At 43.1% G+C, this 15,080-nt stretch overlaps 1 protein-coding gene across 5 annotated transcripts in view; it reads right to left on the reverse strand.

Annotated features, from left to right (window-relative positions):
* The window catches only part of PGR (progesterone receptor), a 91,931-nt gene that overhangs the window by 33,254 nt on the left and 43,597 nt on the right, over positions 1-15,080 (reverse strand). For 4 of the 5 annotated variants that reach the window (XR_003088120.2, XM_006110833.4, XM_075919278.1 and 1 more), the window contains exon 4: positions 4,023-4,328. The exons of the other annotated variant lie outside the window; for it this stretch is intronic. Coding sequence is in view for 3 of the 4 variants with exons in the window: in XM_006110833.4 (XP_006110895.2) it covers positions 4,023-4,328 (306 nt within the window). In the remaining variant the exon portion in view is untranslated. The remainder of the gene's footprint in view (positions 1-4,022; positions 4,329-15,080) is intronic. 5 annotated transcript variants of the gene reach the window in all.

The raw sequence follows: 15,080 nt of genomic DNA on the forward strand, positions 1-15,080 counted from the left end.
CCTCAACTGTTTGCTACTCTGCCCTGAGCTAGAAACGGGGTGTATGTACTGCCTGCTTAGACCTGGACTTGTTGCCCACTTGAAGCAGGGCCTGGTCGAAACTATTAACCTGTTCTGCTTGCTTCTAGGGAGGGAGGTTGGACTCCCTCTAACCTTGGACTGCATCAGTCTCTGACCCAATTCAGTACAAGGTGAATTAGTCATTAGTTTAAACAAAGTAGAGTACACCAACATCGAAGTCCCATTTATGATAGTAATTGGCTAAGCTTAGTATATGCAAGGCAATAATCCTGCAAACTTTCATCATGCCTACCATTATAGAATCTAGAAGCTTAAAATTTCACTCAACGTACAATTTACACCATATTTTCATCAAAACTGAATTTGGTCCACAATCTTTAACAGTTAAGTAAATAGGAGCTCCTACTTCTACCCATAATTATTGATAACTAAGGAACGTTTGTTTGACAAATTAAAATCAATTTTCAGTATAAGGTGTGGATACCAGTCTGTACAATCCCATTAAATTCTTTCTGTCATCATTCTGTAAAAGCATGGATGTTTTAGTAAAACTTGGTGGCATTCTTTGAATGTTGGAAAAAAGTGATTTATGCAAAGCATGGAGCAGTACTGGAGTAACTTACTGCCCTGTGTACCAAATAGATTCTCATGCCATACACAGTGTTTTATATTATAAAGGAAGTACTTACTTGATTTGATGGCAATTCATCTTAATATTATATTTTAGGCATAGGAAAACATTATAACAAGTCACAATAAGGTCAAAATCACAATAAAAATGCTTCCTAGCTAATGTGAACCAATGTACTTTGGATGTTTATATAGGCTGAATGAAAACGGATTATTAAAGTTTCCTCTCATTCACATTTAACAAATTTCATATCCTTCAATTTACAGATAAGCTTGGAACTATATTAAGTTGGTAAAATAGGGAAACGTGTCTAAACTACAGGAAAGAAAATAGAAAAAATGGAGGAAGTGTCCTAAATGAGTTAATTTTCATATTTTCCACTCTAGTTTTTTTCATTCAATTAGATTGGAATTGCACAGTTGCAGCACAAGTGGCATTGCAGTCACAGGCCACCTTAGTTCCAAAAACAGGAACAGGAATTTTTTCTATTTTTCTTTCCTGTACTGAGCTCCACAATTAATTAAGTTTTCTTTTGTAGAAATCACAAAGACTCTTATTCCACATAATGTTCTCTGAGCTTGTCTTTTCTTGTCATCTTTTTTGACTGGACTTAAGGGGAGCTGTGCCCCTCTCAAGTCACCTATGCCTTCATGCGCGTTCAACTTACAAAAATGTAAATGACCAGATACATCCAATGATGACAGAACATATAAGAGAGTTCAGGAGATCAACATATGTATTTAAAATGAAGCAGGGAGTAGAGAATATGATGAAAAGCAGGAAGTTGTGATTGAATTCATTCTGAAATGAGCAAATACACTGCTGTTGACTTCTCAACCTCAAATGTGTAGAATACTACATTCCCAAACAGAGCTGCATACAAGACTTACAAGAAAACAAGATAAATATACAAATGCAAAATAGCTCATTTCGCAAAAATACCAAATATTCTCATACATCTCCATAGAAAACAATTTTAAAAAATGACATAAAACACTGAAGAGACGAGATGGGTGAAGGAATATATTTTATTGGACCAACTTTTGTTGGTGAGAGAGACAAGCTTTCGAGCTACATTTGGATCCAGCACATATGTATCACAATATGTGGTGTACCTCTTCCAATCAACTAAATGCCCCAATAATAACAACTGTGTGGATGAACCCAGACAATCACTACGCTCTTGAATGAACTCATCCAGGAATATTGTAAAAGACAAAAAGACCCTGTCAACTATGGATGAACACGTTTGAAAAAGTGATCGCTCTATATCTGGTCTAACAGTTCTCATCCTCAAAGGAAATCTGTACAACACTTTCAGAATATGAGCCTGGTAGCTTAAATTCTTTACTCTGCTAGATACTAAAAATTATGAACTAAACAGAGACACTGAATTAATGTCTTATTACAAGAATCTATAACCCACAAAGCCCCTTCTTTTAGTTCTATGACTGCAGAGGTGTTACTAGGCCACTCTACCTTGAATGGTCCTTACACTATGTGCTAACTACTTATGCTAAACAATCTGTTCCATCTTGCATTTTGTTGGGATGCTTTGAGTACCCGAAGAAGAGTTCTGTGTGGCTCAAAAGCTAGTCTCTCTGACCAACAGAAGGTGGTCCAATAAAAAATATTACCTCACTCACTTTGTAACATCTAACACAGGTACACTGCATAAAACACTTAACATATTTTTCATTAAAAACAGCTACAAAACTATTTGTGCATTTTTAAATGAAATCAATTTCTGCAAAAGATACAAGTAGCACATTTGTTCATCCACCTCTACTCCATGGCTATGTCTACACTGCCAGCTTTTGCTGGCAGAGAGTATGCAAATGAAGACCTGATTAGCATTTTGTGCACTTCATTTGCATAATCTATTCGAGACGTTTTTGCACAAGCCATTTTTGCACATAGGTAATAAAAGATATTACCTATGCCTCTCTGGAGAGGCATACGGATCTTGCGCAAAAAGGGGGTTTTGAACAAAAAGGAAATGTCCACACTAGGGGTGTGTCTAGACTACATGCCTCCGTCGACGGAGGCATGTAGATTAGCCAGATCGGCAGAGGGAAATGAAGCCGCGATTAAAATAATCACGGCTTCATTTACATTTAAATGGCTGCCCCGCTCTGCCGATCAGCTGTTTGTCGGCAGATCGGGGCAGTCTGGACGCGACACGCCGACAAAGAAGCCTTTCTTGATCGGCACAGGTAAACCTGGTTTCACGAGGCATACCTGTGCCGATCAAGAAAGGCTTCTTTGTCGGCGCGTCGCGTCCAGACTGCCCCGATCTGCCGACAATCAGCTGATCGGCAGAGTGGAGCAGCCATTTAAATTTAAATGAAGCCGCGATTATTTTAATCGCGGCTTCATTTCCCTCTGCCGATCTGGCTAATCTACATGCCTCCGTCGATGGAGGCATGTAGTTTAGACGTACCCTGCTTGTTTTTGCGCAAAAACCCCTTGCGCAAAACTGGCTTGAATAGATTATGCAAATGAAGTACGACAAAATGCTAATCAGCATTTTATTTGCATACTCTCTGCGGGCAAATGCCGACAGTATAGACAAAGCCCATGAGTCACTGGATCTTTCCTTATTCAGTGATATCAGAGTATTTGTTTAATCTTTTTATACATAATACTTCTTTAGTCTTCTAACACCAAACTTTGTTGCTCTCTGTTTTTCATTGTTATTTTAAAAACCATCCAAGCTATAAGATGAACATATAATAGAAGTCTAAATAGTCTTACACCTAAAGAATATACAGCATATTTTTTAAAAGTGTATTCATTTAGAGGTATTCCTTTAAGAAGGCCCTACTGTCTGATTAAAATAGATCGCTGGTACAAAGAAAGTCCATTTTTATACTCTTGTGGTGAGCTGGCAGTGTTATCCCTTTTCAAACTTAGTGCTTTATTACTTATTCAATTACATTCCTTTATTGAGGATTATTATGCATTCATTAAAGTATTCCATTTCCGTATATGCCTTGTTTTAGTGCACAGCAAGTAAACAGTCTCAGCAGAGCCGACAGCTTTGCTGGACCCCTGGACAAGGTGAGGGAGGGGAGAAACCCAGCTGGGGGAGGAAAGGGCAAGCCTGGGCTAGGCAGCCCACAGCACCATCCCCCAGAGTGCCGTGCCTCCCCCAGACAACCCTCGGTGCTGCTTGCAGTGAGTCGCCTGGTGCTCCGGCAATGATTAAAAAGACCCAGGGTTCTGGGCCTTTTTGTATGGCCAGGCCCGGGGCAGTTGCCACCTTTTCCCTCCCTCCTCCTGTCGGCGGGCCTGGGAGGACTAAATACTTTTTAGGTACTTTTGATGACACTTATTTGCATTAATATATAGAGAAAGATGTTATTACCTGGTAGTGATTTAGACCATTTGACTACACAGAGAAGTTGGCGTTCACATAACTGATTGAGACTGGTCAGCAAAGCACTTGGGGTTTCAGGTCGTGTGTTGTCATAACCTGCATAAACCACTTCTGGCTCAATGCCCTGTAAGATGGTGATCAGTGAAGGAACAAATGGTATTTCTTGATTTGGCGAAAAGGATACCCTCTGGGTTACAGCGTGGCTTTCATCTGGAAGGGTCACTGGCTGCTGGAGAGCAACAATATCTAGTGTCCTCATTACTTTGACTTTGTTAAACTTTTTAAACTTTCGCCCTGAGGAAAAATAATGTAATGAAACATAAAAAAACAGATTCCCACAAAGCAGATTAACTCTTTCAGCATCTCTTAGATTACACTTTTAACCCTGGATTATTTCTTCTACAGCTCCAAATTACATATAATTCAAAACCCTTACAGGAAATTCTTAAAGCTTTGTTCCGGTTTGGACCAGGAAAGAAAGAAAGACATGAAAATATGCTGATGAAACTTCCCACCATATATACTATCTTACTGCAACCTGATGAAGTATTTCCTGGTTCACCTCCCACTATCCTGTCACATGAGGATGGCTGAGCCAATTGATTCTTCAGTTCTGTTTCTGCTGAATGTAAGTCAATTATACTGTTGACATTGTTTTCCTCTAACCTCAGAAAAATATAAATAGTTCCCTGGTATAAATAAGAAGTTCCTTATTTCCCGTTTCCACACAGAAAGACTTCTGACTTCTCTGACTTTCACTCCTGATATAGTTCCCTCTGCTAAGGCAGATGGAGTATGAGACTAGAACCCTGAGGATACGAGGAAGGGGTCAGATAGTGTGAATATACAGAGACAACACTCAACACAAACTGCATTTATTAGTGAATAACCTTTCTTTCTTCTTCCACACTTCCAATTAAGCACCATGCCTAGGAAGGTGGACCAATGAGTGCTATTTAAACAAAAATTACAGGATTGCCCTCTGAAAATGAGCATTAGATCTAGATGTCAAACAAAGAAAGCTGAGCAAAGTAAACATATGTACAGAACTCCACTATGAAAGCAGACAGTCCACGTTAGTCCTAGTAAAGTGAACTTAGATCGGGGTAGGCAAGGGATCTGGAACACTAAGATCTTGGATCTGCCCCACATTCCGCCCCACCAGGACCCTCAGGCAGGGTCAACCCAACCATCACAGTTCCCATTGGCTGGTCTCTCATCCTCTCACTGGTGCATGGCGCACAGAAGTACATGGAGCAGCCAGCCATTTTGAGCAGCTTGGGTCTGTGGCAGGCAAGGAGCCTGCCTAAAGGTCCTGCTGGGCTGCTAATCAGGAGCTGCCTAGGTAAACCCCTCCTGGTCAGAGCCTGCATCTAGCACCCCATACCCTCCTGCACCCCAACTCCCTTCCCAAGTCACCACCCAAACCCTCTACACACCCTCTCCACTGCCCCAGGTCACAGCACCCTCCCAGAACCCACATCTTAAGAATCTCTGGGGTAATTACCTCTGCTGACCTTGTCTTCAGTTCTCATCCCAGACCCATGAAGTAATATTTGAACTAGCAAACTTATCTTGATGCTTTTTCTCCCCCTTCTTTCTCCCTGGTTCCCCTAGCCACACACATGGTAGACTATAATTAGTGAGAAATTTCTAGCATGCTTTACAATACAAGGCATCTTTATTGTGATATCATTTCACTCTGGAGGTAATAGCATACCATTCTGTTTTTCTTTTTTTGGGTCACCGATGACCCCAGTACGAGTGTTATGTTTGTATCTGCCAGGGTGCCAATGGGAGAGCAGGCAAAAGGAACAGTTGCTCCAGGGCCCAGTGATTTAAAAGGGCCCGGGGCTCCGGCTGCTACTGCAGCAGAAGCAACCAGAGCTCTGGGCTCTTTAAATTGCTAAGGGGGCCCCATGCAGCGTGGTCTGGGTGGTGCTGAAGACTGAGAGGAGGAGGCTAGGCCCCTAGACTCATCCCTTCTGCCTGAGGTCCTGCCCCTTTCAGGGACCCTGGAGCTGAACCTTCCCCCCATTGCTCAGGGTTTGGCAAAGTCTGTAGCCAGCCCTGTTTTCTTCACTAAGGAGTCACTATCCAGGACTACTTGCCTCTTCTTTTTAATAGTCCTGCAGCACCTAGAGACTACCAAAGAATGTAGATGGTACCATGAGCCTTGGTGGGCACAACCCACTTCTTCAGATGAATGGAGTTAAGGAGTCCAGGTTGCAAAATAAATAGCAGAAAAAGAGAGAGGATGGGGAAGGAAAGAGAAGGGAAAAAATGAGGGGAAAATGTCAATGTCCATGATAAATGAAGCTGATAGAGCGGGTTCTAAGTAGTCTTAAGTACCTGGTACTTGGCTAGTTATGTCACTAGGATGTAGAATGTATTACCCACTACACTGGGTATGTCTAGACATTTGGCCCCGTGTAGATGAGCCAAATGGTGGAAAAACCTCTTTCGGAAGAAAAGTGGAAAAAGATATGCAAATTGCGGTTCACAATTTGTGTATCTTTTTCCGACTTTTCTTTGTAGTGTAGCCATAGCCATTGTCTCACTTGTCTAACAAATCATGGTTATCTGACCCCTCACATCACTGGAATCTTACCATGCATTTCCCTAGGAGCAGTGTTAGATCACTGCTTGAGTTCTTTTGAAAATACCTCTCTACATATTTCTGATATTGGCAGATGATTTTTCTTGAAAAATATGTAATATGCTTCCCCAATGGTCTTAACAACTGTACTGGATCACAGATAATGTGTTAATCTAACTTCTAATTGTACACGTTTTTTTTTTTGGTATACTAAATATTTCTGCATTAGTTTTTGGAAGAATAATACTGAAGAATTAGAAAAACTTATTTAGGAGATTATAAAACTAATTTTGTGTTTTAGTTCAGCTATAATTATACTTGCCTATATCCCCTGTAATTTGAAATCAGAGGTTTTGTGTCTTCCTTCCAGATTCAAGAGTAACACTTTTAAATAACGGCATTACCCTTCGGTAAAATGTGTGCAATGGGGGCAAGAATGTGGTCCTGAACAATCTAACTAACAGACCGTTAAACAGAATTAAAATAAGGCAAAGAGGCAGGAGAAAGATCTTCCTATTCTTTGTGAAACGACACATTCCATTAACAAATTCTCTGCTTGCAGAATGATTTGCTCCACTACCAAGAGATCTAACATCTGGCTTAAAGTATGGGATACTGATTCCATTTCAAAGGGTAAATTAACACTTGCAGATTTCAGTGGCAAATAGGTATTGGAAAATGCACAAGAAAAAAGCTTTCAAAAAGTCTGAAGCATAATCCATCCATCCAACTGTTACTGTTTCTATTACCTGAAATCTTCCTCCTTCACCTGCAAAGTGGCTTTTGAATAATGGCACTTGCAGAATGGCATCCCATAGTTTCAGGAACCATGAGGAATGTAATCTGTTCTGGTTCCACACAAAGGCCCAAACAGTCCCAAAAGTTTGGAACTGAGATTCTGCATGCCCTATCACGTTAGTTCTTTCTTTTCCACAGTGGCTGCACTTGTAAAGACCTCTGTGCCTGAGGTGATTTCAGGTGGATTTATAGCCAGACGTTTCCTCTTGTTCATTGTTTTGTTGGACACGTTTTGTGAATTAGCTTCATTAACTCGGGTCCTACAACTGATAGGTGCCTCTTTTGCTGTTATATACAGTATATATTGGATTCTGTTACTTCCACTCCAACTCATCTTATTGATATGCTATAGATTTGAAATCACAAGGAATCTTCACTAGTGGAGGACACACGTTTCTAACAAATTAGAATGCATCAAAATAAAGACTAATTTACAGAAGTGCTCAGAAAATTGTTTTTTGGAATATAGTTAAGTGTCCTCCGATATAATGTACACACTATTTGCAGATCTTTACAGGACCGCAAATATGAGTCCTATCAGACTCACATTAGCAGTGGCAAAGCTTGGTACCTGCTTCAGGCTAGTCATGCCACAATAAGCCTCTGTTGCTGGAATTTTAATGCCCCAGGAAAAAAAATAGAGGGTTAACAATATTTGGTTTTTTAAACTGTATTATACAAAATATTAAAATTTATTTCCTGCTGTAAGATGAACAAACATCCCAAATTAGTCCTATACTAAATAAATAATGGTAATATCACTTTAGCCCTACCCCCATCATAACGTTAACGGCCAGCAAAGCTTGGACAGGTCTGTCACGAGGGTGTTCAGTCACACCAGCCAGCTTCAAGGTGCCCACAGTTCCTGTACATTATTGGACAGTAATGGGGCATGGGAACTATGTACAACTAGTGAACATAAACCAACAACATAAGCAAAACAACTTAAATGATAAATGCTTAACATTCATATGTGAGATTGAAGTTGCTGTGGTACATAATTCTGCACTTTGATTTTTCCTTTAAGCATGTGTATAAAACCACCCACCATAGTGCATCAGGCATTCTGTATTAGATAGTCTTCTCATTAGATACAAATGTCTTGCCCTCTCCACAACCAGTAAGTAGGTGAAATTATCAATGATTCATTACTCTTGACACAGTACCATGGTTTTGACTCCAAGGTCACTATGCTCCTGTGGTTCCATATGACAGAACAAGTCCTATACACTTCAGAAGGTTGTAAACAAGCTAAGGGAACAAAGTAGAGGTTTGTTGATTTTAACACATTTGCTGCATTTGCTGTTTTAGGAAATATTACCTGGGAAATCATTCAAATTTGATTACATATCAGCACTGTCAAATGCACTGAATGCTAACGGAAAAGTGATTTTCCAGCAGTGTGGCACAATAAAAAATCAGTGTTAGAGAATAATCATTTTTAAACCCATAGCTACTGATCTGGAAGAAAGGGCTAGGAATATTTTACTTCAAACTGGTGTGCTGTGAACTGCAGTAAAGACAAAGAGATAATAGAGATCAAGAGAGGTTGGAAATATCAGCAAGAAAAAATAAAATGAGGTTCAGCTTAGAAAAATAATTAGAAACATAGATGCACAGAAAGGGAGAACCCCAGAAAGTTGTAACATTCAAAGAAAGCTGAGATGATAATATTCAATTTGCAATGCAGTGTAGAAACAAACCAAGGCAAACCAATCACATATGCAGAAGTATCATTCACAAAGGGCAAATATGTAGAAGTGTAGGGAGGTGACAGATTAAAGTGTTTGGTTCCGGAACAACATTACCAGAAAGCTAATGACAAAACTGAGGGTACGTCTACACTACAACGTTAATTCGAACTTAATTCGAATTAGTTAATTCGAACTAAGCTAATTCGAACTAACGCATCTAGAACTAAAAACTAGTTCGAATTAGCGTTTTGCTAATTCGAACTAGCGCATCCACATTAAGTGGACCCTGAACCAGGCTTAAGGATGGCTGGAAGCAGTGCCGGCAGGGCATCAGAGGAGGACTTAGAGCGTGGAGATGCTGTCTCAGGCTAGCCGAGGGCTGTGCTTAAAGGGTCCCGACCCCCACCCCGGACAGACAGTTCTCAGGGGTGCCCCGCTTGCAAAGCAGTCCTGGCTTGGATTGCCCGGAGTACCCACACTGGGCACATCACAGCACTCGGCCATCAGGGCAGCTGCACTTGCCGCAGGCTGCCATCTGGGGAGAGGGGGCAATTGGGGGGCTGCAGGAGAGCTTCCACCCCCAGAAGCCCGCAGAGCCAGCCCAGTCCTCCCCATCGGGGCACGTACCCCATTCCTCCCTCACCTCCTTCCACTTACCCTTCCCTAGCCCCTCTTCTTGATGTACAAAATAAAGGACAATTGTGTTCAAAAATGGAATCTGTCTTTATTGAACAAAACTGGGGGAGACTGGGAAAAGGAGGTGGGAGAGGGGAAGAGAGAGGCTGGGAGAGGGGAGGGCAACTAAAATGATCAGGGGTTGGGAACAGGTCCCCTATGAAGAAAGGCTAAAGAGACTGGGACTTTTCAGCTTAGAAAAGAGGAGACGGAGGGGGGACAGGAGAGAGGTCTCTAAAAGCAGGAGTTGGATGGAGAGGGTGCATACAGAAAAGTTCTTCATTAGTTCCCATAAAGAAGGACTAGAGGACACCAAAGGAAAGGAATGGGTAGCAGGCTTCAAACTAGTAACAGAAAGTTGTTCTTCACAAAGCAAAGAGTCAACCTGTGGAACTCCTTGCTGCAGGAGGCTGTGAAGGATAGAACTAGAACAGAGTTTAAAGGGACGTGAGATCAAGTCATGGAGGTTGGGTCCATGAAGTGCTATTAGCCAGGGGGTAGGAGTGGTGTCCCTGCCCAAGGTTTGTGGAAGGCTGGAGAGGGATGGCACAAGACAAATGGCTTGGTCACTGTCTTCGGTCCATCCCCTCCAGGGTCCCTAGGGTTGGCCGCTGTCGGCAGAAAGGCTACTGGGCTAGATGGACCTTTGGTCTGACCCAGTACGGCCATTGTAAGCTCAGGGCTCAGGGTCAGGGGTCTCAGTGGACCACCTTGATTTTCATGCACACCTGCTCCTGGGTGGCCAGGCTGGCAGCTCTCCTGCCCTAGCTGGCCACTTTCCTGTGCCTAGTGTGGAGGTCGTGGACGAGGTCCACGATGTCCGCACTAGCCCAGGCGGGTGCCCACCTCTTGCGGTCCCGGGCAAGCTCCCGGGAGCCGCCAGCCTGGTCCCGGGAAGAGGGGGAGGGCTGGGGGGCATCAGGTGGGTGGCTCGATCCGTGCCAGGTGCAGGGTCTGCTGGCTAGGTGCTGGCAGGCTTGCACCTGGCATGGGCACCGTAGCCAGCCCGTGCCCCTTTAAGGGGTCCGGGGCCGGGAGGGGGGCAGACGAGTTTCCCTCGTGTCGGCCAGAGTGGCCACCAGGGAAAGCTGGGGAGGGCTAGCCTCCCACTAGTTCGAATTAAGGGTCTACACAGCCCTTAATTCGAACTAGTAAATTCGAACTAGGCTTAATCCTCGTGGAATGAGGATTACCTAGTTCGAACTAAGCGCTCCGTTAGTTCGAATTAAGTTCGAACTAACGGAGCGCTAGTGTAGCGCCTATGAAAGTTAGTTCGAACTAACGTCCATTAGTTCGAACTAACTTTGTAGTGTAACTTTGTATGTAGACATACCCTGAGAGAGTGACAGCTTCAGGGGGTGTGACGACGCAGTTGGGGTTCCCCTAATCCTGCACCCCCACAGCAGCCAGAAGTCTCCACCAGTCAGCAGAGTAGAGAGGGGTTTATTGAGTTTCCAGAATACAGCACAGCATAGATGTGATGTGTCAATAGGAGGGGGGCTAGGATGCCCCAGAACTCTTAAAGCGGGTGGTCTGAGCTCCTAGTCTCCAAGCCCCCCTTCCTCCCTGGCTGTCTCAATCATGTTTCCAGCCCCAGACTAACTCTTCCTCACCCCCCATGTAGTACTTCCTTTGTTCCAACCTCCTTCCCTCCCCCCAGTCAGAACCGGTCAAGGCAGTGTCTGGCCCCCCTGCTGGGCCATTCTCACAGACAGGGCCAATAGGGGACAGCCCAAGCCTAGCGACTAGTACGATGCCCCACTACCTCACAGGGGGAGATGTGCTAGAATATAAAGTTCCACAAGGATTTCAAGTTTGTAATTATTAAGGAAGAAGAATTATTACTTAGGGCACTACAAATGCAAATTAGGCTGCAGTGTTTCTAGAGAAGAGTTTGTGAGTACGCTATACACCTATTTACTTACAACACATCCTAATTAATTTTCAAATCATCCAGGTGTATTTAATTGCTTAGAAATTAGTTTCTGGAAACGTGTTGTTAGCATAATATATACACGGAATCAAATTCATTACTGTGCTAAGTAGGTGCTGCTAGCTACTCCCAGTGGTAAGTTTAATCCAATGCCTAGACAACCATATATGGCAGTCTATAAGAAGGGGAATTATTAGATGTCTGCAGACTCTGTAAAGCCGTGGTGTCCAAAACGCCAGCCACTAGCTTCATGTGGCTATTTGGCCAGTTTAGTGTGGCTAGTTCGCTATAGCAATAGCCACTAGAGTGACTACTGTTTTAAGAACTGGTTTGACACCACAGCTCTAAAGCCTCGCTCCCTGTCTCAGGTTGGTTAAGCAATAGTAAGATTTCAGTGCATGATTAAGTAGGGACGTGAAGGTTTAACCATTTTACCAGTTAACTGGTGGGACTGGAGCAGCTCCCTGCCTGCCACAGGCAGGAGTTTACTCCAGCTCCACAGGGGCACTCCACAGAGAGGGGCTGTTCCAGTACAACCTCTGCCTGTGGCGGGCCGGGGGCCCTGCAAGCAGAGGCTGCTCTGGTGTCTTGGCCAGAGCAGCCTCCCTCCATGGAGAGCCAGGATGCCCTGGAGACAGGGACTGCTCTGACCGGGATGCTGGAGCAGCCTGTACCTGCAGTAGGCGGGGAGGGAGGCCTTCCAGCCCAGCAGTGGGTGAGGAGCAGCAGTATTTCAACTGGGTGCCCACTTCAGGGCTGTGTCTAGACTGGCAAGTTTTTCCACAAAATCATCTGCTTTTGCGGAAAAACGTGCCAGCTGTCTACACTGGCCGCTTGAATTTCCACAAAAGCACTGACGATATCATGTAAGATTGTCAGTGCTTTTGCGGAAATACTATGCTGCTCCCGTTCGGGCAAAAGTGTAGACAGCAGAGATTTCTTTTCCGCAAAAAAACCCCGATCGCGAAAATAGCGATTGGGGCTTTTTTGCAGAAAAGCGTGTCTAGATTGGCCACGGACGCTTTTCCGCAAAAAGTGCTTTTGCGGAAAAAGTGCTTTTAGCGTCCTGCCAATCTAGACGCTCTTTTCCGAAAATGATTTTAACAGAAAACTTTTCCGTTAAAAGCATTTCCGGAAAATCATGCCTGTGTAGACGTAGCCTAATAGTTTAACCCCCAATTCTTTCCCTTGGTAAAATATTAAGGCTGATCTCATTTCCTGTTGTTTCATTTATTTCCCCCTTTCTTGATAGATTTAATCCACTCCCATATTATAACATTTTTAGTCCTAGCGACAAGGAGTCCTGTGGCACCTTATAGCCTAATAGATGTATTGTTAGTCTATAAGGTGCCACAGGACTCCTTGTTGCTTTTGCAGATCCAGACTAACACAGCTACCCCTCTGATTTTTAGTCCTATTTCTCATAAGCCTCTTTGCTCTTAAAACCTTGCAGCACATGCTGTACAAGAGGGAGCCTTTGGTCTCCGTAGGTGCCAGACGCAAGAGACTAAAACTCCATTGATCAGACTTGGAGGACATGCTCTAATGACAACACAGGTAGGCAGTGAAGTTGCCTGCTCCCTATCCCCACTCAGCAATGTCCTACCCCCATAAACAGCACATCTGGAACTGCTGACCTCATTTGGCTGCGGAAGCTGTAAAAGTGCAGCTACTTCACCTGGGGCGCAGATTGCTGGAGTCTTGCCTCCGGATCATATCGCCTTCCCTCTGCCCCCGTGTGCTCCTGGATATTCCTTTCTGATGAATATTGAAACATTCTTACAGGATCACTCTCCCAAGACATCAGGTGGGAAACATGACTATAGAGTGCTCCTGGGAGGAGAGATCTGCTGAGTCGTGTGCCTCCACAGGTTGTGAATACAGTAACAAGCAAAATTCCTACCTCGGAGAACTGTGCTAATGTGGAATAATCTCCTAAAATAAATGGAGGGGACATGCTATTTTGGCACATTTAGAACAGGAATGGCCAAAACTCTAGGGCTATGTCTAGACTACATGGAATTTTTGAAAGAGGATATGCAAATTCTGCGGGAATTTGCATATCTTCTTCCGACATCACTTTTGAAAGAGGATCTTTCAAAAGTGAAAGTAGTCTGGATGCGTTTTTTTCAGAAACAAATCCTTTTTTGAAAAAAACGCTCTTCCTTCAAAAAGGAGGTTTATCCGGTTTTTTCGAAAAAGGGTTTTTTCCCAAAAAAATGCATCCAGACTATTTTCACTTTCGAAAGAGCCTCTTTCGAAATTGAGATGACTCTTTAAAAAAAAAAAGTAGTTTAGATGTGCCCTAGAAAATACACACTGTAAGGAACAATCCTGCTGTGGCAGATGGAGATACACTAGGGCTACGTCAACACTGGGCCCTTCTTCGGAATAGCCATGCTAATTTAGAACTTTGGAATAGGGAAATGCACGGGGGATTTAAATATCCCCCACGGGATTTAAATAAACATGGGCGCCGCTTTTTTTCCGGCTTGGGGAAAAGCCGGAAAAGAGCGTCCAGACTGGCGCAATCCTCCAGAATAAAGCAAGTAGGAATAAGAGATCCTCCGGAATAGGGCTTTATTCCGGAGGATCGCGCCAGTCTGGATGCTCTTTTCCGGCTTTTCCCCAAGCCGGTAAAAAGCGGCGGCCATGTTTATTTAAATCCGTGGGGGATATTTAAATCCCCCACGCATTTCCCTATTCTGACTTCTCTCATTTCCATAGCTATTACGGATTATGTGGCCAGTGTAGACGTAGCCTGGGGGTTTAAAAGTTAGAGAAGTAAGTTGTGAACATGAAAGGGAACGTGAATTTGCATTTGTTTGGTGGAAAGAGCATTTTAGTCTCTGCATTCTCTTTTGTTCAATATAAGGTGAATTTTGACACTAATACACTGCTACCATGTAAATGTACTTTTATCATGGGAATTATGGATCTTCAGCAGAAGGCAATAGCACATCACGGATACAGATGCCAGAGTGATAAAGGGACTATTGCTCTAAGAATATGGATTGTTTAAATCATGCAGACTTACTTAAGTACATAAGAAACTACAAGATTGTTACATATTTTAAAATAACGGTGTACTTGTTTTCTCAATGTTTTGCAGAAAGTATTCGGAACAGTCATTTACCAGCATGCATTTTCAAAGAGGTTCTTTTTACTACAATGGAAAACACTGGGTTTGTTCTCCTGGGGAGGGGAACTAAATATGGGTTTAAAAGCACAATAATTTGCAGGAAGGTTTATAGCTGGTCAGTTGGCTCTGATTTATTTTCAGCAGCATAATCTCTTGAAGGAATGAAAGCCATTCGTTGTTAATGTGAATATATGTTGTCTTCTAA

The sequence above is a fragment of the Pelodiscus sinensis genome, chromosome 1 (assembly GCF_049634645.1).
Source record: "Pelodiscus sinensis isolate JC-2024 chromosome 1, ASM4963464v1, whole genome shotgun sequence".
Classification (NCBI taxonomy): Eukaryota; Metazoa; Chordata; order Testudines; family Trionychidae; genus Pelodiscus; species Pelodiscus sinensis.